This window comes from Gastrolobium bilobum, unplaced genomic scaffold, assembly GCF_033153095.1.
Source record: "Gastrolobium bilobum isolate Gb01-03AN ecotype WA unplaced genomic scaffold, APGP_CSIRO_Gbil_v1 utg16668, whole genome shotgun sequence".
NCBI classification, from domain to species: Eukaryota; Viridiplantae; Streptophyta; class Magnoliopsida; order Fabales; family Fabaceae; genus Gastrolobium; species Gastrolobium bilobum.
In genome coordinates, this window is record NW_026898163.1 from 130566 (window position 1) to 156074 (window position 25509).

General features: G+C 30.5%; 4 protein-coding genes across 4 annotated transcripts; 1 reads left to right on the forward strand and 3 right to left on the reverse strand.

The window, feature by feature from the left end:
• Positions 1-465: 465 nt before the first annotated feature.
• On the reverse strand, positions 466-1021 carry LOC133313382 (non-specific lipid-transfer protein 1-like). The gene is made up of 2 exons (XM_061514744.1): positions 668-1021; positions 466-525 (listed from the first exon to the last, which is right to left on the reverse strand). Exons 1-2 carry the CDS (start codon positions 1019-1021, stop codon positions 466-468), a joined length of 414 nt encoding a protein of 137 aa, XP_061370728.1.
• Positions 1022-10860: 9839 nt separating this feature from the next.
• Positions 10861-11749, reverse strand: LOC133313384 (non-specific lipid-transfer protein 1-like). Its single transcript, XM_061514745.1, has 2 exons — positions 11396-11749; positions 10861-10887 (listed from the first exon to the last, which is right to left on the reverse strand). The coding sequence occupies exons 1-2, from the start codon at positions 11747-11749 to the stop codon at positions 10861-10863; spliced, it is 381 nt and encodes a 126-aa protein (XP_061370729.1).
• Positions 11750-21438: 9689 nt separating this feature from the next.
• Positions 21439-22218, forward strand: LOC133313385 (serine/threonine-protein phosphatase 7 long form homolog). Its single transcript, XM_061514746.1, has 2 exons — positions 21439-21492; positions 21619-22218. Exons 1-2 carry the CDS (start codon positions 21439-21441, stop codon positions 22216-22218), a joined length of 654 nt encoding a protein of 217 aa, XP_061370730.1.
• Positions 22219-22245: 27 nt separating this feature from the next.
• LOC133313386 (uncharacterized) lies at positions 22246-23709 on the reverse strand. The gene is made up of 4 exons (XM_061514747.1): positions 23460-23709; positions 22761-23375; positions 22390-22624; positions 22246-22273 (listed from the first exon to the last, which is right to left on the reverse strand). Exons 1-4 carry the CDS (start codon positions 23707-23709, stop codon positions 22246-22248), a joined length of 1128 nt encoding a protein of 375 aa, XP_061370731.1.
• Between the last annotated feature and the right edge of the window lie 1800 nt (positions 23710-25509).

A 25509-nucleotide genomic window follows, 5' to 3' on the forward strand; every position in this document is an offset into this window, starting at 1 on the left:
TTAATGGTTTTATATATCTCAACACGTCCCCTCACAAAAGAGCCCATTGAGCTTTAAAGGTGGATGATGCAAGCCCAGCCTACCTATGCTAAGAAATTCCACAAGAGAAAGTGGAGGGTAGCGAGGATCGAACCCGAGACACGAGGCTCTGATACCATGTAAAGAACCAATTCAACCTAAAAGCTTAAGCTGTTGGGTGAGGCTAGATTAATAATTTTATATATCTCAACATAAATCATTGATTGAAACATTTGAAGTTACTGCAGTTAAGTATATCATTATCTCATGAGAGATTGATAAAAGAGATGATGTGAAAATGGATAGAAATGCAACAAGTAGCAAATATATAACATTTGCTGTAATAATTAAATGGAAATCTGAAACCACATCTTAGACATGTAATCTATAACTGAGGATCGATCCACACATCTAGGAGTAGCCCACTTCCTTATTTTCTCTTGCCACTTAATAAGTACTTATTGTAAACAAGCACAATAACCTTTCACGCGAGTTGCTCACTGAACCCTGCAATTGGCAATCAAATTAAAATAAAGGTTAATAAGTTTGTTGACTAATTAATACATCATAATGAAAAGTTCATATGTTGAACATAAAGGAAGAACATTATACAATGTATAGATAAGTATCTCTATATATGTATATATACATACTTGTTGCAATCAATGGAGGGAGTGACCTTGTAGGGCAAGTTAACACCACATTTGCCAGGGAGGCCAGCAAGGTTGTTAGGATTGAGGCCAGGAAGGTTCAGAACAGTGGGTTTGAGGCACCTACAAACAGCTTGACGATCAGGTGTGGTCTTAGCGCTGTTTAAGGTCCTAATCGCATTGCAGCATGGTCCAGGGACTGCACCACCACTACTTCCCTTTAGGTATGCAACGCATGGTGCTGCTGTGGTGACCACCTGGCCACAACTGAGAGCTGCTTGTGTTAGTGGTAGACACAAAACAATGCACATCACTGCCAAGCATGCAACCTTGACGACCATTGAGCTAGCCATGGTTAGGAAACGCAGGATGAGGACTTAGGAGTTTTGAAAGTTAGTGTGAATTGATGTGGAGAGCAATGGTAGAAGCTTGACTATATATAGATAATTGGTACCATAAATGTAGTCACCGAAGTAACTCAAATCATTGTTTGCAGGAGAATTCAGGTACTTGGGTTTAGTATAAACTTTTAAATTATAAATTTCACATATCTCAAGTTAGGGAAGGATCCTTTTACCACTACTAGAGAAAACTTGTATAGGGACGGAATTGTTATGGAAATTCCGTCGCTAATTTCATCGCCACTACTACTTTCCGTCACAAATTTCCCCACAAAATCGTTAGCGAGGGAATTTGCGACGAAAAATAGTAGCGAGGATCAAATTAGCGACGGAATTTTCATATCAATTCCGTCACTATACAGGTATTTTCTTGTAGTGTACTTTTTTACAAATTTATACAAATTGCACTATGTTCTCTCTGGAGAAGATAGTGTGATTAATATTCTCCCAGAAGAAGATAATGTAGTTTGTAAGAGTTTGTAAACAAAAATATTTGTAAATATAACCTGGCCCCTCAAGTTAAGTAGGTAATATATTTATATTGGGGTAAGATTTGGGGGTGAAAATTTTCAATACGACCCACACCACACGAGAAATTCATGTTTAAATTGACCCGTTTTCAAATTTGGGTCAAGTTTGTGTTGGAAAAAAATCATGTAATGTTAATTTTCTCACCTTAATTTTTTTTAAATTATTTGTATTGTGTCATATTATGTCACGTCAACATGACATTAGTGAAAATAACATTCATCATGCATGTTATTTGTGTTGTGTTATGTTATATCATTCTGCATATTAAGTGAAACATTTTGAGCTTGACGAGTTATTTGTGTTGTGTCGTGTTAACTCACGAAATAAGCAAGTCATATTCGTGTCGAAGACGAATCTTTGTGTTGTATTCATGTCGAGTGTTGTCAAACCTCGACCCGATGACATGAATTGTCACCCCTAGCATTATCTACTTGTACCAATGCAAGGATAAGAAATCTTAGCTATTGATTACACCTATATAAATGAGATCAATAATTAAGATTGAGTGTAACACATACATTGGTACAAATTGATCATGTATGGTATATAAGGGGTATTTATAAATATTTTATTTATAAATTCTGACAAACTTAACTATGTATTAAGGATAGTACATGAATTGGTTTATGTACTACCCTTAGTACATAATTAAGTTTGTAAATATAACCTTCCTCGTATAATTATTTTTTAATAAATATGTTGACCCGTGTTAACTAATAATTTGAATGCATATTTAGCTAAGAATTTTTCAGGCTAGATAATATGCTCAACTGCCCGCTCAAGCTTCTAATAACTGAAATTTAATGCAACCACATGCTGCACGGAAGAATTTTCTTGGGTACAAACGTTAGAACATGCAATGATTGTCTCTCGTTGGTGCTGTATCAATTGGACCCATTTTTTAAAACCAAATGGAAGTCCTCTGCATTCACATTTTATATAGTAATGAATATTGTAACAATTAATAAAGAATAATCTAGGGAGTTATAAATATTAACAAAAGCAGTGAGGAATTATTTAAATTTAATACTTATTATACTCATTATCTTCATCATAAAAATTCTCAAATAAAGAAATTGACAAGTGTCCTCACGTTGGACAAGTAATTTAAATTTAAGTAAAATTTAAATAAGTATAAATTAAAAAATATTTAAATAAAAAATATTTAAAATTAAAAGTAGTGTGTACATATATAATTAACTCAGGTAAAATATGAAAAATATATACTACAAGAGAAAATTAAAATAATAGGAATTATAAGAAGGATATGCATAATTAATTTAAAATAATTTAAATTTAAAATTAAAAAGAGTAAAAGTTATGAAACTCATGTGTTATTCTTTAGGAAAAGTAATCTAAAAAATTAAGTCACTTTCACGGTAATGTATTTAAATAAAAATATAAGAGTGAATCAGCTGAGATTTAAGGGTTTTTTGATACAAAAATAAAATTTTTAAAAATTAATTTGAGCATATAAGCATGTAAGTTTTGGAAAGAAAAAAAAGTTGTGCAAAGTAAATTGAAAGTAATTATTTTGAGAATACAAGTATGAAGTATAGTTGAATTTTAGTAAAAAAGAAAAAAAGTTAACATAAAAATTAGTATTTAATAACTTAAGAATTTTTCAAAAATGTAAAAAAGGAAGAGTGTTAAATCTCACGTGCCTGAATGGAAAAAATTACAATAAAATATTATCTCACGGCCAAAACTGGGAACTCTCTTTTTTTAAAATTTTTTATATTAATTATGATATTTTTTTTTGCACATTCAATTAATAATATATTATTAGCTATCAGATGTTAAATTTATTAAATAAAACAATGTAATCTTTTTACACGCACAGTACATTTTAAAATTTAAATCAAAATTTTAAAACATAAAAATTATCTTGCCCATCAATATTATTTTTGGTACAGCAGAAAAGAAAAGGAAAAAAGAAATCAGCATTTAAGGCAAGATTGTGAAATCAAGACAAGAACAATATAAAATCCTAAAATATAAAATAATAAAGCGCAAAATAGACGAGGTATATTACTCATTTATCCTTGTTACGAAAAAATCACAAGCAAATAAAATATTATAGCAAGTCTATCTTTTTCTTTCTAACGTGTTTAGCGTGTTTGGGAAAAGATGGCAATGTTACGAAAAGTTCACAAGCAAATAAAACAATAGAGCAAGTCTATCTTTTTCATTCTAACGTGATGGCAATGCTTGCCATCCATAAAGTAATATTTTTAAAATTCAGAACTGGAGACGGAAAGTGTGAGAATTTCGGTGCAATAATTTCATTGGTTTGATTTGTTGTTAAATTTGTAATTTAACTGGTTAAATTTATAATTTGAGCTTAATTGAATGGTCATTAACTCAAATAACATTTGAACCAAAAATATAATTGGTTTCAGTTCAACCAGTAAGTGTGATATATATAGTTTTAAAAACATTGCTGTATGTAATCGATTAAAAATAGTTTTTTTCCAAAAAATATTATATTGATAAGAAAAAACAGAGAGGGAAAAAAAAAGACAGATGGAGAAGGACTCTTAAAATGCAATAGCAAGCCTGATTTTGACTTATTCCACATGGGATATAAGACCTAGTCCATAAATGGTCTAAGAGGTTTAACCTTTAAGATTTAAAGGTTAAAGAAAAATGTCCATCTCATCTTGATGTCATTCCGTCGGCATACAACTATGCTATCAAGAGCACAGAACTCTACGGCCATCTTAATAACTAATAATCAAAGGGCAAGCACCTGATTCCGGCTATACATAGAAGGCATAGTTCACGAATATAGGCATCCCACACACTAGAGAGCCTGCAAGAGCCATCTCAGTCCACCAATGAGATCAAGTGCCACCATATGAAGGTGGCATAAGTAGGACAACCAACAACTATATAACAAAGACTTGAAGTCCATGTATAATCATCTAATCCATCTTGACTAAAGCTCATCGATAAAAATCTGACTTGAGCATCATAGTCCTTGCAAGTACCCCATTTTTCCCAATAAATCAAGACAATTAATCAAACACCAAACTCTATCTCGCTGAAGTATCCTACAAAGGAATCTCTCCTCAATATTTGAATTACTATTGGACCAGATTCAACTCTGTGTGGTCTATCAAGCCCTTTTATAGAATTTGAGGGATCTAAGTTAAAAAGTATTGTGCTTTAATTGATGATTCCTGCAAATTATTGAAGTTAAGAGGGAGTTTTTCAAGTACCATCAAGTGATGTCTCTAATTTCTTACCTTTGATGACTCTTTCATTTTTTTTTTTTAGAGTAAATATCTTTTTCGGTCCTCAGCAAATTTTACGATATCCGCTTTAATCCCTAACAAATAAAAAAGCTATTCGTGGTCTCTAAGAAATTCAAAGTGGACCCATTTTAGTCCTTTTGAGGGACTAATGTGGGTTTTTTTTTGAATTTGTGAGAGACCACGATTTTAACTAAATGGATTCATTTTGAATTTCTTAGGGATCATGAGTAACCTTTTTATTTGCTAGGGACTAATGCGGACATTATGAAATTTGCTGAGGACCAAAAAAGATATTTACTTTTTTTTTTATCTATGCATCTTTTTATATTCTCTATTTATTCCTCCATTTGTGTCTAAAATTAAGAACAAATTCAACTTGATTGACCTTAACTATGAAGAAAATCATGCGTGTGTACATCTGAGCTATATTTTTGGCGAAAAATCATGTTAAGAATTGGTTTGAGGTTGGTTTCACACTTCATCTTTCTTCCATCACCTGTTTCTTTGAATAAATTAGACCCTTTATTTATCTTTTTAGTTTGATGATTGAAAACAAGGTATTGGATGTTCTATTTTTACTTTCAACTTAGTTAGCTATTGAATCACTTGAATCTGCTTTTTTTCATGGGCCGTAAATATTTCAGATTAAGAAAATGACTGTAGATTTTCTTTACTTGTCCACTTTGTTGGGTGGAAAGAGTGTGTAAAGTGCTAAGTAGGACGATGAAATAGAGTCATTGACTAACTTCTCTATTTTATCATAACCTTTGTTCATTGATTATTTTCGAGTTACAAATAATATTTTAGCCTATTGTGTTGTTGGTAATTGTTAAAAGTTGTGAAAACATTTTTTATTCAAGGTTTTTTTTTTTTTCTTTTTTCTGAGAGCTTCTAAAGTTGTTCTCTAATCAAACTTGAAGGTAAGTTATCAATTCTCTTCTATTCGGTTTAGGAATGTAATTTTTTTTTTTTTTTATAAACTATATGTATCCTCAACAGGAAGTAATCATGTTCTAGTCGGAAACATTCACATCATTTTAGGGATAACTCTTTCAAAAGAAATTTTTTGCATTCACAAGGACTTGAATCCAAAACCTTACTTAAACTGAATCAAACTTGTATCACTTAAATCAATCCCATTGGTTTAGGGATGCAAATCTAATTAATGTGTTATATACACTTTCAAGAAGATCATTCCCGTGAAAATTATTATATAACTACATGCTAATTGCAATTTTAATGCTTTCTGTGGGTTATTAATACTATTATTTTATTTATTGTACATGCTTTTTAACTTTTAAAATTTATTTATCATCCCACTATTATGGAACTGTTGAAGAATTTTTGAATTATGCTAAAGAATTTTTCTTTTTTCACAGTACATCAAACATACTATCACATGATTATTTAATATAAATGGTTGAACATACTATCGCTAGTGTATCTGCTAAATGCTTCGAAAAATCTATGAGGTGAATTATTTTTGTTTTGAGATTGAAAAGTTTAAGTGAAGTTAGACATTGGTACCCCCCACTAGGGTCAGGAAAGATCCCCAACCATTTTAAGAATTTCTGAGAGAGATTACATATTACTTACCAACAAAATATTCTTAGAACGGACTGCAGGGTTTGAATCCACATCTTTGTGGAGTGTGAACCAAACTTTTAGCCAACTATACCCAGTGGCGGAGCCGGACTTCAATTTGAGCTCGGGCCAAAAAATTATATGTATATTTATTTTTCTTAATTTTAGTTAGTTCATATCATAATATATTTAAATTATATTAAATACAGAGCACTTGAGCCGGCAATACCAAGAAGAGTTATAATTTTATTAAATATTTTTTAATTTTTTAAAAAATATTTTTTTATACAAGTGAAAATTGAATACATAACCTAATACAATTTACCCAAATCTCTTATTAAAAAATTTTAAATTTTAGATAGGGCTAAATTATAAATTGTAGTCCGAGCCAAATTATAATTAATTATATAATTATATATAATAAGTATAATTTGTTAAATTTAACCCGGATCGAGGTCACACCCAGAATGTATGTGACCCGTGACTATACCCACCATTATTGGCACAACTTTTGTTTGATTAGTAGCTTATTATGTAATATGTGTTCCTCAAAGGTTAATTTGTATTAACTCTTTTGTGATATAAATATCCAAAATAAAATATGGTGATTTGATTCACGTCTAACTCTTACTATATGGACTATTTTCTCTTTGAACTATTTTTGTACTTTTTGCTTTAATAGAATAAAATGAGTAGAATTTGTAATATTTTTTAATTAGAAAAGTAATCTCATATAAGTAACCAAGATTACAAATGTGGTTAAACAGAATTTTTGACACAATTAGGCATGTTTTCTATTGTACGTAGTAGACAAAACAATTTAGCTTGTTTAACTTAATAAAAATTGTGGCGAAATAAATGTTACCAGTTCATTAGTCAATGCTATATTTTGAAATGCTAAATAAAAATTGTGGCTAAAGTAATTGTAAAAAAAATGAGTAAATTATTGAAATGCTCTATATAATCACGTTAGTCAAACTATGAAATTTTTTCTTAGCCATTGCTTTTTAGTACGGTTTGTCGCGGTTGGCCGTGGCTAAACACTATGTTATTTTAGTTACAATTGAAAATATGGAAAGAGATATTCTATATTTGATAAATTGTTTTGAATGAACAAAATATTGGAAGGAAAATGATCCTGCTAGATAGAAAATGCAACGTAAGATAGTCATCACATCGTAAGAAAAAAAAGAAACACTAATCAATAGTATATTAAATTATTTTTTATCCCAAAAAATATTAAATTAATCCAATAATTGTGAGATAATCCAATATTTATGTCAGCATTATTGAACAAACTTTTTTTTTGACATCATAAACATAATCCCACTGCAGCTGGGTGGGGAAGGGGAGCATATCTTCTTTATTACATGAATAGGTGTTACTTTATTAAAAATAAGAAAAATAAAATTTGGGTGAGATTAATCACAAATAAGTGGATAAAATAAATAAAGTCAATTTTTTTTTCAATTTTAATAAAGAATATACTAAATTTTCAATTCTCCTAAAGAATTGAAGATATTTTTGGAAAGACCCACAAACCAGAAGGTCTCAAGATAACCGGGTCGAGTGTTGGTGATCTGATAAATAAGATTTGTTCTATAAAAGGACTAATGGGCTTTGAGATGTTTTTTAATGTTGACTTGAGTTGGCGAGGGCCTTGGCTGACCTTGGATTTTTTGCTATTCCTTTTTTATTTTTTTTGGTACATGAGTTTTTGCTATTCCTTGTTCGAACCTAACATGATTTTTAATTATTTATATCCATAACATAATTGAGATGTGCAATTTATGTCATTCCATTGTATTATCCCAGGTTTCATCTCATTCATGACTATATATATATATATATATATATATATATATATATATATATATATATTGAATTAATTTTCCTAATAATTCTCTTCATTCTTAAATGAAGAAAGTATTAAATACTTTTTTTTATAATTTTAATATATTAACTATATAATTATTTAATTTAATTTTTTAATTAAGTGTTACGAGAATTGTTAAAATGATTACTGGGATACATCATTAGTATTATGAAAAGCAATTATGAAGCTTGGAATGAAATGTTTTAAGGAAAAGTGCTTAGACAAAAAAAAAAAAAAATACTCAAAATGAATCCAAGTATCCAACTAAATCAAACCAATTGACTTGTTTGGTTCTTCTATCAAAATAGAATCGATTGTATTTCTAACATAAGGAAAATAATTTATTTAGTTTGAATATATTTTTTTCTTTAAAACTGAAGCAATGCAAACAGCAAAACGGGCTATGATTAATTTATTATAGCTAGGAATGATAAATTCCAAAAAATATTTAGTTTGAATGCCTTTTCATTTTTAGTTTTCTTTCTTTTCTATTATTTTTCTTTTTTAAGTAAAGAAACTCATTAGATGATGTTAACCGTTAGATAAAAAAAGGTATTGAAAGTTACATATAAACCACCTATCTTAGGCGGGCTATAAGGATGGAACTATGAGAAGAACTAACGACGTTAAGTGTCAAAATTGTTTACCCACAAACATTGATAATGGTGTGCGTACATGATTCTCCAATGAAGCACGGTGATAAAATAAGATACCGGTATATGGCCATGCAGCAAATTAAGTCCCAAAAATATAAAATATCATGATGTAGTTTTTACAAACTTCAATGAAAGGAAAGTAAATCAAAGCAATGGTTAGCAACTGTCGTTTCCCAATTGTCAGAGAGCGTGAAATGTAGACATTAGGTACGGATATAGAGATAAAGACCTGTGGTACGAGTGTTGGAGCTAATGAGTTTGAGAGGGAAGAGTTTAGAGGTGTTTAGGGTCTGTTTGGAGCACATGATAAAGAAGATAGGATGAGATAACTTATCATATCTTATTTTTATCTCTTGTTTGGTGGGTCAATAGGATATGATTAGCTTATCCTATTGTCTCATTTTATCCTATCCAATGCATTATTTCTTATCCTATTGGGGGAGCTGGGTTAGGATTCAACAGGATATGATACCAATATTAGATACCCAATATATCCCCACGCTACCCAATATATCTCCACGCTACCCAATATATTTGTATTTATTGCATTATATTTTGTTTTTTCTTTCTCTTTTCTCCTTCTACACAATCTTATCAGATTGCTAATCAGGTGCTCATCAAACATATGACATGATATAGGCTTATCAGCCCCATATCATATCCTACCCTTATCAGCCTCATATCATATCCTACCCTTATCCTATCTTGTCCATCCAACGAGCCCTTAAAGTATTACACCAAGAGATATTAAGTTAGTTTTTTTTTTTGGTAACCAGATATTAAATTAGTTTTGAATGGTTAACAGTGTTACCTCCAGTATAAAAAACCTAGAGATAATAGAAGTTATTGGGTTTCAGCTCATATGGACTCAAATAAGTATGCTTTTACTTGTTAGGCTTGTATGTGAAGATACTATTGTTGGACTATATAATTAATATATCTAACATAGAGAATATCACAATGATTAAATATAGGAATTATAGTCTCTCAAGTTACATAAAGTAATTTTGTCTAATACTACATAAAAAATGGGTTTGACCCGCTTGTTCTTATTCTCACTCTTTTCTTTAGTAGATCTCACATATTTTTTTATATATTGCAAAGAGACAAATTGTCTTATGTAACATGAGAAATTATATTCTCTTAAATATATTATATACATATTTTATTATGTTTTTAATGACTAAAGTTGATTTGTGAAACATTAATGTCTTTATTTTAATTGTTTTTATGTTAATACTATCTTCATATTATATTTAAGTTTTGTTGTATTATATCATTTTTATACATTACTGTATTCACATTTCGATTTCGTATTCTATCCATATCTCGCATATGTGGCAATGCATATTATATTGAGTTTTATTAATCTCCTTCCACATAAGATAGTTATCTTACGTGGTAGAGAGAAAATGAGTGAGTCCCACCATTACAAGAAAAAAGAAAAAGAAAAAAAAAGTGGGGTGCGAAAATCGAAATGAGAGAAAATGAGAGTAATATTTCCCTATTATATTTTATGCTGAACGGAGTTTCTATAATAAGTAGGGCTAATTAAGAATTTGCCTCACTAGTAATTAAGAGTCCCTTTGATAAAAGAGGTGAAGTGAAAATGGTTAGAAATGCAACGTTGCACGCGTGTAAAAAAAGCAGCGCAGATTTTTGTAACAAAACAAGTAGCAAATATTTGTAAGCAGGAGAAAATCAATAATATTTTTAACTGCTATTATATATATAAGAGTTCATAATAATTAAATGGAAATTTCAAAACCACATCTTAGACATGTAATCTATAACTGAGGATCGACACACACATCTAGGAGCAGCCACCTTCCTTATTATCTCTTGCCACTGAGTAAGTACTTAGTAAGCGAGCACAATGCCCCCTCACGTACGTAAGCTCCTCACTTGATCCTGCAATTGGCAATCAAATTAAAAAAAAGGTTAATATCTTTGTTAACTAATTAACACATGCATGATGATGAAAAATTTATATTAAAAAAAAAAAATTATCAGTTTAAATAACATAATTTTATGTCATTTTAAGTAAAATCACTGTATTTTGGTGCATATTTGTTGATTTTTTATATTCTCTTTTTTTTATAATATTCTTTCTTTCTCACTTCTCCTAATTTTGCCAAGAGGAGAGATAATATAAAAGGTCAACAAACATATACCAAAATTTTATTTAAAATGACACAAAATTATATAATATAAAATGACAAACATTTTTGAACAACAATATATAGGGGCAGATTATATTTACAAACTTTTTTGTTTACAAATTTTTACAAACTACATTATCTTCTCCCGGGAGAACACTAGGTTTCATTATGTTCTCCCGGGAGAAGATAGTGTAATTTGTAAAATTTTGTAAACGGATCATTCCCCATATATAATGTATATATAAGTATCTATATACATACTTGTTGCAATCAATGGAGGCAGTGATCTTGTAGGGAAAGTTAACTCCACACTTGCCAGGGAGGCTAGCAAGTTTCTCAGGATTCAATCCACCAATGTTCTTAGCAATTGGTTTGAGGCATCTACAAACAGCTTGACGATCAGGTGTGGTTTTGGCTTGGTTGTTTAAGGTCCTAACCCCATTGCAGCATGGTGCAGGGACTGCACTACCGCTTCCAATTAGATACGAAACGCATGGTGTTACAGTGCTTGTCACCTGGCCACAAGTGGGAACAGCATGGGTTAGTGTTACACCCAAAACAATGCACATCATTGCCAAGCAAGCAACCTTGATGACCATTGAGCTAGCCATTGTTAAGAAACACAGAATTAGAACTTATAGGAGCTTTGAAGTTATTATTGTGAATTTGATATGCATAGCAATGATCCAAGCTTGACTATTTATAGATAATACCATACATACAGATACTTGGTAGTTGGCAGTTGACAGTGTAGTCACGATAGTGAGTACTCAAAACATTGTTTTCGGGAGAATGTTAGGCATTGTGGGCCGGGTTTACTATAAACTCTTGAATTATTTAAAGAACTAATTTAACTTAAAAGTTTAAGATGTTGAGGGGAGGTTACATTAATCATTTTATATATCTAACACGAGTCGGGTGAAGTTACATTAATGATTTTATATATCTCAATACGAGCCCAACAATATACAGGCCTACCTACCTGTGCGAATAAAGAAATTGCACTAGAAAGAAAGTGGAGGCGGTGAGGATCGAGCTCGATACACCGAGGCTCTGATACCATATAAAGAATCAATTCAATCCAAAAGTTTAAGCTGTTTAGTGAGGCTATATTAAAGATTTTATATATCTCCACAAATTATCATTTGATATATGTAAAGTTATGTAAGTAATATATACTTATTTTTTAAAAAAATTATCTTTATACGTATTAAACAATAATTTGAGTGAATATAATAAGGGTATATTTAGCTAAGAAATTTTCGGGCTAGATAATGCTCAACTACCCTCTCAAGCTTCTAATGAGTTAAAATTAATTGCGACCACATGCAGGTTATAAAGTTGCCGATTGAAATAGACCCAACCGTTTCTGGGTAACCATGTGGTTAGCTTCGTTACCTAATTTTGGGTGCACTAGATGTGGACACTTGCCGATAAGAATTTATTTATTTATAGTTAAAACTTAAAAGTAACATATATGCTTCATTTTTATTTATTAAATAATATATTTTATATGTTTAGAAATTATTAAAATTATCTTTCTACTTGAAAATTTTAACTATTAAAATAATAATTTAATATTTTATAATATAGTAGCAAATACTTTTATTATAATTAAAGATCAAAATTATAATATACAAAAGAGTTAATTAGTTGTTCAAATATTGAAATGAAGTTCATTTGGTTGTGCAAATCTTGTTTATGGAATTAGTTATTATTAAGCAATACAGATTTTACCAAATTTTTTTTTTTTTGGAAAAATAAGAGTAAATTGCTATCTTATATCACAAATATCGTGGTCTGCAAATCTCGTGTGGGTACACAGAAAGGAATTAGGTTATAGAGATTAATTATCAAAACTCATTTTATTATGTTGGTTTGAGCTCTGGTACCCCGGCACGGCATTTTTTTGAAAAATTGTGTGTCGCACCGTGGCAGACACCAACATGCTTCAACACGCGATCAATATTTTGGGACACGTAGTCAACTCTTTGACACGTTTTTTCGACACGCAGTCAATTTTTTCCGACACATGGTTAACGCTCCGATCCGTTTTTTTTTCTTAATTTTTTTTATTAACTAAAAATAAAAAAAAATTATTTATAAATCAATATTTTTCTGTTATAAAATTTGACATGAAAAATTAACCAGGTATGAATTTTTTTATATTTATGTTATAAAAATTGAATATTTGATTGATTATATGACTTATTATGGTCTGTTAAATGTATTAAATAAATTATATTTTACATATTGAAAATATTATTTAATATCAAAACATGTCCCAACGTGTCGAATATGCCATTTTTTAGAATTAATGTGTCGGCGTGTCGTGTCGTATTGTGTCACGTGTCTCGTGTCAGTGTCCGTGCATCGTAGGGTTTGAGTGTACGTGGCTTGGCAACGTAGGTGGTAAAAGAAATATTTGCTCAACTTGACCCGTTCTGCATCTTCAGGGATCAAAATCTAATATCATTATACGTTATGACATTTTCAGTTGTTTGGTGTGACCATCGTATAGTATAAGCTTATACATCAGAACCCCTTAATACATCAAAATGATGTATAACTTAATCCGGCCTAAGGGCATGTTTGGTGCATAGTATAGGATAAAGCCTGATAGTATAAGACCTGATAGTATAAGGCCTGATTGTATAAGACCTGATTGAATTTTAATACTATCAAGCGTTTGGCACTGTATTGTATAAAATAATATATTGTATAAATGCACTGTATAATACTATATATGATAAAAATAATTATTTTTAATAAAAATATCCTTTAATAAAAAATTTATATAATTCTTCAAAAAATGGCATATGATATTAATTTTTATAAAAATTTATTGATCAGTGTGTCCAAAATATAAATTAATTTTTATTAAAATAAAAAGATTCAATATTTTAAAATTAATATATTGAAAAATATTTTTATTTTAATAGATTAATATCAAATAATATATTAATTTTTGAGAATTACATTGGTCAACGATGTTAATACATCAATCACTTATCAAGTCTTATCCCTCACCCTTAGGCCGGATTAAGTTATACATCATTTTGATGTATTAAGAGATTATGCTGTATAAGCTTATACTATACGGTGGTCACACCAAACAACTAAAAATGTCATAACGTATAGTATAAGCTTATAATATCATGCCTTACATGTCACACCAAACAGGCCCTAAGGGGGTGGGATTAGGCTTGATAAGGGGTTGATGTATTAATATTGCTTACAAGTACAATTCTCAAGAACCAATATATCATTTCAATATTAATATATTAAAATAATTTATTTAATATATTAATTTTTAAAATATTGAAGGATATTATCTTATACAATACCATACCAATTGATGGAAAGTATTAAAATTTAACCAGGCTTTATACAATTAAGTCTTATACTATCAAACTTTATCCTATACTATGCACCAAACATATCCTAAGAGTCATAATTTCGGAGAAGGATAGAAAGGCACAATCCAAAACCTGATATAATTGGTCTATTAAAAAAAATGGTATAAAAAAGATTAGAGTGGATTGATTTAATGGGTCGGAGCATTAATCCCACCGGACCAAAAGAAGCTTGGGAAGAGGCCCAACTATTTGAAAGACTGTGAGCAGCCATAAATGTGAGCTGATCCATACCTAAAGCATCTTTTCTTTTATTTTTAATTGCTCTCTTGTAATTTCGTTTGTTGTTTGTTTCGATCCAGTCTCTTATGATTAAATATGTACATTGAGCATGAGTAATGCATTAAGCAATTTCTAGAATATTCTCCCTCCAATTTCTCTCGCTTATACTTTCTCATCTTCTTGCAATTAATCTTAAAATGTGAATGATAAATAATAAAATTTCATATTAATTAAAAAATAATAATTAAAGATTGTATAAAGAGAAAGCATATACTTAAATTTTGAATCAAGATATAATATTAGACCCACATTTTTTTTTTTGATTGCTTGCGTAATTTTATTCCTGGAAGATGACGGTTAAGCCCAGTGAATATATCTTTGTACTGCAGGAGTATGTACTTCATTTTTAGAAATAAGTTCGAATAGATAGATATTTGGGAGAGAATAACCAAAAAAAAAAAGTGGGTAGATGGATGAATCAAAGGCCCATAACAGTACTAGGTCTTTATGAGTTTCACAACAAAAATCTTCGTTAGTACGTGAAATATAAGCTATATCCAAAAAAAATTCATATTTTATAAATTATTATTTAACAAGATAAGTAAGTCAAACTTGTATGTGAAAAAAAAGTTCAAACCTTTTCATTATCACATCTAAATCAACTAATAATGCCTAACCATGGCAATAACTTTTCAGATATCTAAATTCATTTGCAAGGAGAAGGACATAATTTAAGAACAATTAGTTAGAGGATAACATTTAGCTAGCTGAGGCAGATTTGTAAATTGTAAGTACTGATTAGTTTCATTTGAGGCACATTTTTTTGTTTTTTTTGCGTTGTTTGGCACAAATTTAATCAGTTGAGAGAATAGCATTTTGGGTGAACAATCCACCCACTCTTTATAGTTGCAATAATTTCAGAACGCGGTAGAAGAGGAAACCATGAAAAGGGTCAGGAAATCAACAATTAAACTTTATTTGATAAATGTTGGAGATCCATCTCGTGGTTATTTGGTTTTTCATACAATAGGAGTGAATGAACAAGAAGTGTTAATTTGAAAGGTAAAATGGAGATTAATTTTGTTAAACAATCGTCTCAACTAAAAACTCAAGTTGTCAAGTGAAAGTCCATGAATGATTTTTATATATTCTCTCTTTAATACAGTCCTCACACAAGAGCCCTTCAAGGATGGACAATGTATCAAACTTGTGGTCACGAAAACTTTGATATAAAGCAACTAATTCAACCCAACAACTTAAACTTTTAAGTGAAAATCCATAATTATTTTTTAATTATATCTCTCTAACAAGCTTCATATTTATACAAGTTCTTTATCCTTTTGGGTAGTGTGGATATATAAGAAACATCACTCGAGCCCTTAAATGAATAATCAAGATCATGAATTAATAAAAAAGAACTAAAAATAAATAAAATGTTAAACAAAATACATATTTTGGAAATAAATTTAGAGATATGATATTATGTATATATTTTTATGCCTCTTCTACTTATTTTTAAAATGAGAGAAAACAAAATATTAATTAAGATTCTGATCTAATAATATTGTAAATAAATAAATAGAATAGTCATGGGAAAAAAATAAAAAAAATAACCATAGTATTCTATCCCTTGAATTTATCTCATGTCACCGTTCAAGTGAGCATCTCAACCAACTGCGCCACATATGGCATATGTATAACTTTCAGTGTCACCCGCTCTAACTCTCAAATTACGCTCTTTCAAGTTTCAAGATTCTTTTAGAGAAAAGTGTTTGTCATTTTAAATGATATAAAGTTATGTCATTTTAAGTGAGAGATAGAAACAAGAAAATATTTTTTATTTAAAATTTAAATTAAACAAAAAACCACCTACTTTCTCTTCCATGATTTTCAGTTCTTATGTCTATCTCTCTCTTAAAATGACATAACTTATGTCATTTAAAATGACAAACACCAAACCCTTCTTTTAATAATTAATTTAATTCAAATGTCACTTAAAATTGGTAACAATATGCTTTGTTTGTGAATTTATATTAATTGACTACTATACTGCTACTAAACTAAAGAGCTTCGTGAACAGAGACAGTCTATTTTTTGGATATACAGGATTAATTATATTAATTTATTTATACTATTCAATACTTTTATTCAAAGGAGATTTTTCAATTTGGTCTCTACTTTTTTTAATATAACTAATTATTTCTTTGATTAAGAATTTATAAATAAATATAAAAGAGAAAATTAAAAAAAGTTGTTAACGAGTGTATAAGATTAGAAAAAAGCCTTTGCGTTTTATTTAATGTTTTTATTTTGATTTCTTAACTAGTGTCTTATATATATATATATATATATATATATATATATATATATATATATATATAAATTAGATACAAAAAAATTAAAGAATCTCCTTTACATAAACGAGTTGAAAAGCATAAATAAAAATAGGGAAAGTTCAAAAATTCCATATGATTTTGTTTTGAATCACTTATACTTTTATGTTTTTTTTAATCATTTACCTCCTTATAATTTTTTTCATCCAAACATATCCTCAATACAGTTAGAAACTAAATTAATTTGCCTATATTACCTTTCTTAGAAAAAAAAATAGACTAACAACAAAAACTAAAACAAAATAAAAGATATAAACGCAAATATATTGAAAACTTATAATACCTATAGAAAATAAAAAATAAAAAATGAAAAATATAAGAAAAAAATTAAAACTGTCTTAATCAAAAAATTAAAATAAACTCAGGTCAAAATAAAATTGAAAAATAAAATAAAATAAAAAATAAAATCAAATGTGTTAAAACTTACAACAATGACAAGAAAAGAATAAAATTGAAAAGAATGAAAACACTCTAAATCAAAAAGAAGAAAATTATGAATAAGAGAAAATCTAATTGAACTCAAACTTTTCAACATGTTTAATTTTATTTTTTCTTCTTTTCTTTTTATCTTCAAACTATCTTCTTATTTTTAATTCATATATGTTTGATCTTTTTTATTATATATATATATATATATTTACTTTTAATTTTTTCTATTATTGTTAAAAATATGGAAGACAAAATTAGACAAAAAAAGAAATTAGTGTTGAAAATTTTCAACATATTTGGTGTTATTTTTGTTCTATTTTTTGTCCTTTATTTTTTTTTCTTTTTTGTTTAGTCTTATTTATTCTTCTATTTTTTTTTTATCTTCAGTTTATTTTCTATTTTAGACTAGTTCTATTTTATTTTTACTTTTAGTCTTTTATACTACTGTTATTAGGATATTCATTTTATAACCAATTTTGACAAAAATCAAACTGAATCGATTTTAAACGGTTTGGTTTTCAAACCAAATCAATTTTTTTTTTTAAAATTGATTTTTAATTTTTCAAACTGGTTTGAAATCGGTTCCAAAATCAGTTTATGGTTCATAATCGGCTTTGATTTAGAATTAATTTTAATTCAAAATCAGTTTAAAATCAAAATTAATTGTGAAGCATAAATCAGTTATCAATCGGAACTGTGATTTGAATATATATTACTCATTAATTACATTCTTACTGAATTAGAATATTCTTATATTTAGATAAAATCTTCGACGCTCAAGCAAATAGACAATTGCCAAATATTGTTTTGAATTGGAATATCCTTACCTCCTATTTTTACCTCTCAGTCATCACAACATTCTGATTTTACAATTCAAGCAACAAACTGCAATTCTTCATTTTTTATTTTATTTTATTTTTCTCTTCCTCTTTAAGTTACTTCTGCCATGACAATTATGTATTTATCCTTATCTTTTCGTTAATTTCTTCATTTTTTTTATTTCGAAAACAATATAAAACTGTAAATTTGACAAAAGACTTTCATAGTATAATTCCTTGTCTCTTCCTACACTTTCCAAAGTCTTGCATTTTCTTAGAAAAGATGCTAGGGAGAAAGTAGAGTAATTTGGTTATGAATAATCATGGATAACTAATTATTTTTATAGTTTGGTAAATAATCAGTTTATAAAATAAAATACAATTTCGTATGAAATCGGTTTTTTAAAAAAAAATTGATTTTTAAATGTGGAACAATTTGGTTATGGATTGATTTGGTTCTTTTGAACATTTAGAACACTAAGTTTCCATCATATTGATTTTTTTTCTTGTCTTTTTCACCTTAGTTTATTTTATTCTTTTTGATTTAAACTTATTCGATTTTTCTTCTTCTATTTTTGTTTTTTTATTTTTAATTTTTTTAAGTGTTATAAGTTTTCAATATATTTGGTCTTTTTTTTGTTTTGTTATAAGTCTATTTTCTTTTTTTAACTAGGGTAAAATAGACATATTAGTTAAGTTTTTAAAAATATTATGGATGAATTTGGATGAAAAAAATCATAAGGGGATTATAAATATGGGGTTTAAGTGATTAAAAATATGGGGATGAATTTGAATTAGTGATTAAAAAAAAATCATAATGATTTAAGTGATTCAAAGCAAAACCATATGGGGTTTTTTGAACTTTTTGCATAAAAATATATTATATTATGATAATAACTAAGACTTTGTAGTTGCATTAAAATATTTAAATAACGGTGTCTCGTAATTAATGTGAGTGTCTAAGATTGACAGAATAACATTACGTGCAACGAAAGGATGAAAGTGGGTTATCAGTTACCAAGAACAATCAGAAGATGCGTTTGAAGATTAAAATCATCCTTTTTTAGGTTTTACTTAGCTAGGGATAGAAATATTATTAGCAAGTTGGGTCACACTTCCTTTAGCAGCAAAGTTGTCCATCATATTTTTGTTGCTTCTAATCTAAGCATTATTATCTGCAAAATCAAAATAATATTAATTGCCAATCACCAATTTGCAATGCACGAATGTGAGATCATACTCCCAACTGAAAATTTGCTTTCAAATTGAAAGGCATTATTGATTTTAATTACTAATCATGGCCTTCTTCCATTTGTTCCATGTTCTTCTGATTTGAGCAATATATATTTTTATATTCTTAACGGAATTTAGTAGAAAAAAAACTCAGCCAATACCAAAAAATCCAATCGGATAGAATTTTACCAGTAACATTGCTGTATTATTTTTAAAAAGTTAACAAATATATACTACAAGTGTACCATATTTTTTTTAAAAAGATCTATATTATTTTTAAAAGTTAGCAGGTGACTTGGCTCGGGCTAAGTAACTAGTGGTTTCGCCACTGGTCCCAGCTTTCTTTCATAGTTAATAAATAATAAATTTTCAACCAGTGAGGTGTGAAGCACGAATCTCCATCCCATATGCTTTTAGATTCAATAAAAAGGTCAGGTTAGAAATACTCCATCATATTATGACTACAAGTTAGGATAGAATGTGGATTATTTTGGTAAATTTAATTACGTTAGAGAGCTTCATATCAGTTAATAATGCAATTTATAGACTCAGCGAAGCTACTATAAATATATTTTGATATATTTTACAATGTAGGGGATGACGAGGATTAAGCTCCTGACCATTCATTAAGTAAGGTTACATTAAATATTTTGTATTCGCATTCTATAGCTATGGTATCGTTGGATCTGCTTGCTAGCCAGGGATGCTGCTACAATGTCGTTGGCTAAACTGCATTTGCTTTTCCGCAAATGGTATTTTGTTATCGAATTCAATTAAATATTTATAAGTATATGACTTTATTTTTGGCAAAAAAATTAAAATATTACACTTTTACTAATTAATTACGAATAGGTTGCAATTTGAAAACTATGTGCAAATTTATTGCAGTCATTCACACCCAAAATGGGCGGGACAGTTCACGCCCAAAGTAGGCGTGACAATTCACGCCCAAACCAGGCGTGAATTGCTTGGCCTATAAAAACCCCAAAAATTTCATTTTTCCATCTCACACCTTCTCTCTAAATTCTCTCTAAAGTTGGTATGCCTTCTCTCTAGATTATTTGTGGAGCATTTTGCGCGGCGAAGCCCTGTTGAACAAGTAAGTTTTCATATCTGTTTTATTAATTTTTAAAATATAATATTATAGTGATATAGAAATATGTTATTATAGTGATCTAGAAATATGTTAAAGTAGTGTCTTAAACCCTAGGAATATAATAGTGACTTAGGAATATAATAGTGACTGTGGAATACAATAGTGACTGTAGTGACTGTGGAATATATTAGTGAACTAGGAATATTGTACAGATTTAATTAAATATTTTTTGTAGGTAATGTAATTTAATATTTTTGTTAACACATGTAAATTAATATTTTTTTGTAACACATGTAATTAAATATTTTTTGTAACACAAGTAATTAAATTTTTTTTAACACATGTAAATTAATATTTTTTGTAACACATGTAATTAGTTAATTGTTGTAACACATGTAATTAATGTAATGACTTTTGAATATATTAATGAAACCAATTAATTTATTATTGTGTATAGTACACTATTATGGCTGACTCGTCATCGTCGGAGTCACCTCGGTCTACATCCGATACTGAGGCTCAGGGCGAGATCCCAGGACTCACGTGCTTCCAGGACCATACAGGTGGGACGTACTTAGGAAGCGCACGCAACGCACACATGTTTCACAGGTTGTGTGGAACGAGGAGAAGTGTCGCTAGTGCAAGACTAGACGTGGAAAGATGCAGGGGGGCCATCTCCTGATGATATTCCCGATGTCGTGGCAGACTATTTCAGCAAGCTGGCTTCCTACATGTCGCATGCATGCGGCATGTTCATGCTACGCATATATGAAAGTACCGATCATATGACTTTTAATTTAATAATAAATGTGAAAAACTTAGTGTATGCTTAAGCAAGTTTATTTTGATAATAAATGTCTGCATTTATTTCAGATTGATCCCATGCTGATCAGTGCTCTGGTGGAGAGGTGGCAACCAGAGACACACACGTTCCACATGACGCAGGGCGAGATGACTATTACGTTGCAGGATGTTACGGCTATATTGGGATTGCCGACTGATGGGAAAGTGGTTACGGGTGCTACATCCATGAACTGGCGAGTCCTGTGCGATGAGGTGCTTGGTCACGCCCCGCTCGTTTCAGAGCAGCCGTACGGGGATGTCAAACTCTCATATTTAGACAGACATTACACGCATTTGGGTGCAGGTGCTGCGGATCCACAACAAGTTATATTTTTTACTAAGGCACACATTGCGCGTATGTTAGGATCATGGCTTCTGTGCGACAAATCTGGAGGTAGCGTCGTCGGATGTCGCTACATTGCGTTGCTTGCAGGAGATTTTGATGACATTGGTCAATACAGTTGGGTATCTGCTGTTCTCGCACATTTGTTTAGACTATTGTGCGAGATTACTGACCCACGCAGATCAGACATGGGTGGGTGTCATATACTGTTGCAGATATGGGCGTGGACCAGGTTTACACCTATTGCTCCTCTCTCTGGAAGGTTGACAGAATACGACCTCTCATAACCCTCGTCAACTTCAAATACAGTTTCATCAACATTGTATGTACGCACATTGTGACCTGTTGCAAGGGACTCATTAAACTTCATCGATTCAACTATATTTTTGCAATGACGATGTGAAGCATGAAGTTGTGTTGTAGCTGCTTGACCTCTTTCCACAAAATAATGAACTAGCCTGATGTATGTATGCTTAACCAAACCAGTTATTGGCATGTTTCTTGCACCCTTCAAAACCCGGTTAACGGATTCAGACAAGTTTGTTGTCATATGGCCATATCTAAGTCCATCGACATCATATGCCCTTGTCCACTTTTCCTTTGGAATCTGATCAATCCAATCTGCAATCTCGGGACTAATGTCACGAAATTTTGCAAAGGCTATATCGAAATCAACCTTAGAAGGAGTATAACCTGAAAAGAGAAAAATATTTAATAATTTGTTGCAATGAATAATAATCCTAAACATCATACAAAAGAGACCAAAACATACCCAAATTCATAATCGTCTTCTTCAATTTTTCATTCTGAAACTTTTGATTAAAATTACTTGCAATATGGCGAAGGCAAAACACATGTTGGGCATGTGGTGGCTGCCAACCACGATGATTCTCCACAGCAGATAATATACTTCGATGCCGATCTGAAATGAGACATATGTTTTGCTTTTGCATGACATGACGACGAATGTTATCGAGGAAGTACTGCCATGCTTCCAAAGTCTCGCCTTCAACAATTGCAAATGCTAATGGCAAACATTCAGCATTTCCATCTTGAGCTGTGGCAATCAATGATTTCCCTTTATACTTTCCATATAAATGAGTGCCATCGATTTGAATTACTGGTTTGCAAAAATTGAAAGCCTCGCAACATTGTCTATAAGTCCAAAAAATGCGATCAAACACTCGTTTTTCACGTACCAGTCGGTGGGCAACAAAATAATCATCTGTATGAATATTATAAATAGAACCTGGAGAAAAGCGAAGCATATATTCACACCACCTAGGAAAAAATGCATAAGACCCCTCCCAATCACCATACATGATCGCAATTGCTTTTTGTTTTGCATACCATGCCTTTCTGTAAGAAACTTTGAAAGTATACGCATGTGTGATCCTCTCCTGAACAAGTGAAATTGACACTGATGGCTCCTCTCGTATCATTCCTAACAATCATATTGTAGTTAGACATTAAACCTTAACCCTAACTATAAATTCGATTTCCTTGACAAAATAATCAAATAACATACCTAGTACGAGTGAAGCAATCACATCAGCATCAAGCTGTCTATGACCCTGAGAAATATGATCATTCAAGCAATTGTGGTCTCCACCCCATTTAGTAACCTCCCATTTTTCACTGTACGTTGGTTTTATTACCCTAACCCTCCACGGGCAACCCTGTTCATACTTACAACATTTCATACTTAATTTGGTAGGCGTGCTCTCAAGTACGATCGCTTCTTGATGCTCTTTCATTAGGTTTCCCTTGATTTCCATTTGCGCCTCTTTTTTATTCAAATTCTTGCTTAACATACAACTTGTTACCTATTTTCCATGGACCATTAATTGAACCTGAGGCTGAGCCAGAACTTGAACCGTCATGGAAAGAATCTTGTTCCCTCGGATGATCCCAATTAATGTATGTGTAATGTGGAATTTCTTTCCAAAATGGAACAATATCGTCCCCTGCAAGTACGAAATTAAACATTAAAACCAAAAAATTTGATAAATATAAATGTATATTTTCAGTCCATTAACTTACTTACCTTCCGATATTGGCGGTAACTGAGTGGACGCGACGTTATCATGTTCCTGGACATGAGACTCCCCCACAACATTATATTCTAGGATTTGAGTTTCAGGAATACCACATTCATCATCGTTGTCTGAAGCGCTAGCATCCTCAGCAAGAAGTTGATCTTCCACTGCAATATTTTCATCATCGTCATCCTCACCATCATCTTCCATAACCTAAGTAGGGTCATTTTCTCCTTCCTCAGACAGATTACTGATAACACATATTTTGTTACACTTATTTATTACTCTTGGGTGATATTTTTATGATTTATTTGAATTAAATAAAGGTCTTTTGGGTTAAATCAGAATTCTAGATTTTAATTGGGTTTAATTGATTTTCGTCATAATTTTCCAAATTTACACTACTTTTGTATTTTGACCATATCTCACTCTACAGATGTCTGATTGACTCCGTTCTTGTTGATTTTTGCAGCTAATAGATAGGTCTACAATCTCTATTTCATCTACTAAAGCCCAATTCGGACGTAAAGATGGTCGAAACCTGATTTCAAGATGGACGTGTTTTTCTGGAAATTTATTTTGACGTTTGGAATTAAGTTATAATTTTGAACCCAATGTACATGAGGCCCAGAGCCATTATTTCTATTTTGTTTCCTTTTATTTTGGGTTGGATTTGTAGAGCCTGATGCCCAGCTTGATTAGGGGTTAAAAGGGCGAGAGTAGGGACCTTGTGGAGAATCTTTCATTTGAGTTTGAATTATACAGTTTTGAAATTAATATAATTTTCGTCTCTTTTCTCTCCTCTTTTCTTTAATCAAACCAAGGGTTGAGGATTCTATGGTTGAATCTTGAGGACCTGCGCCTTATTTTGAACCAAATACGTTTCTCTTTCGAACTCGGTTTGGCATCGCGCGATTGTGGGTGTTCAATCTGAGATACGCGATTGCGTTCTTAGGAAAGAGATTAACTATTAGATTTAATGGTTAGGTTGATTAACCCAATGAACTCAAGTCGAACGGGTTGATACTCCGCGATTGCTCGAGTAGACGCGCCGTATTCGACCAAGCGCTAAGCGATCGCTTAGAGAGGGTTCTCAATTGGAAATAAGGATTCTGATTCAATTGAGATCAATCACGATTTGGTAATTATTTGTCCAATGATGGATATCCTTGGAATCCTAATTCTTGGGTTGGTTGCTTTTAATTTGATTATTCTTTTTTGTTATTTTATTTTTTTTATTTCCGTTTAAATTGACAATCATATTAAGTCCCCCCCTTTTTAGTTTCCAATTTTCTTTAGTTTCCGTTTCTCCTTAGTTTTTCTTTTATTTAGTTCCCATTTTTATTTGGTTTTCGTTTTATTTGATTCCCATTTTTATTTAGTTCTTGTTTCATTTAGTTTCCGTTTTCATCTGGTTTCTATTTTATTTTTATTTTTATTTTCATAACTGAACGATTAAGATCCTTGTAAACTCCTTGACAGACGACTTAGGGTTTTTCACTTTACTGAAAATTTTCTGAACCCTAAATAAAATTAATT

Coding starts and splice junctions, on each gene's coding strand:
- LOC133313382 (XM_061514744.1), bottom strand. CDS start 1,021: ATGGCTAGCTCAATGGTCGTCAAGGTTGCATGCTTGGCAGTGATGTGC. Junction 526..667: donor CCATTGATTGCAACAAGTAT/GTATATATACAT, acceptor TGCCAATTGCAG/GGTTCAGTGAGCAACTCGCG.
- LOC133313385 (XM_061514746.1), top strand. CDS start 21,439: ATGTCGTGGCAGACTATTTCAGCAAGCTGGCTTCCTACATGTCGCATG. Junction 21,493..21,618: donor CTACATGTCGCATGCATGCG/GCATGTTCATGC, acceptor CATTTATTTCAG/ATTGATCCCATGCTGATCAG.
- LOC133313386 (XM_061514747.1), bottom strand. CDS start 23,709: ATGGAAATCAAGGGAAACCTAATGAAAGAGCATCAAGAAGCGATCGTA. Junction 23,376..23,459: donor GATTGCTTCACTCGTACTAG/GTATGTTATTTG, acceptor TATGATTGTTAG/GAATGATACGAGAGGAGCCA. Junction 22,625..22,760: donor TTGCCTTCGCCATATTGCAA/GTAATTTTAATC, acceptor TTCTCTTTTCAG/GTTATACTCCTTCTAAGGTT.
- LOC133313384 (XM_061514745.1), bottom strand. CDS start 11,749: ATGGCTAGCTCAATGGTCATCAAGGTTGCTTGCTTGGCAATGATGTGC. Junction 10,888..11,395: donor CCATTGATTGCAACAAGTAT/GTATATAGATAC, acceptor TGCCAATTGCAG/GATCAAGTGAGGAGCTTACG.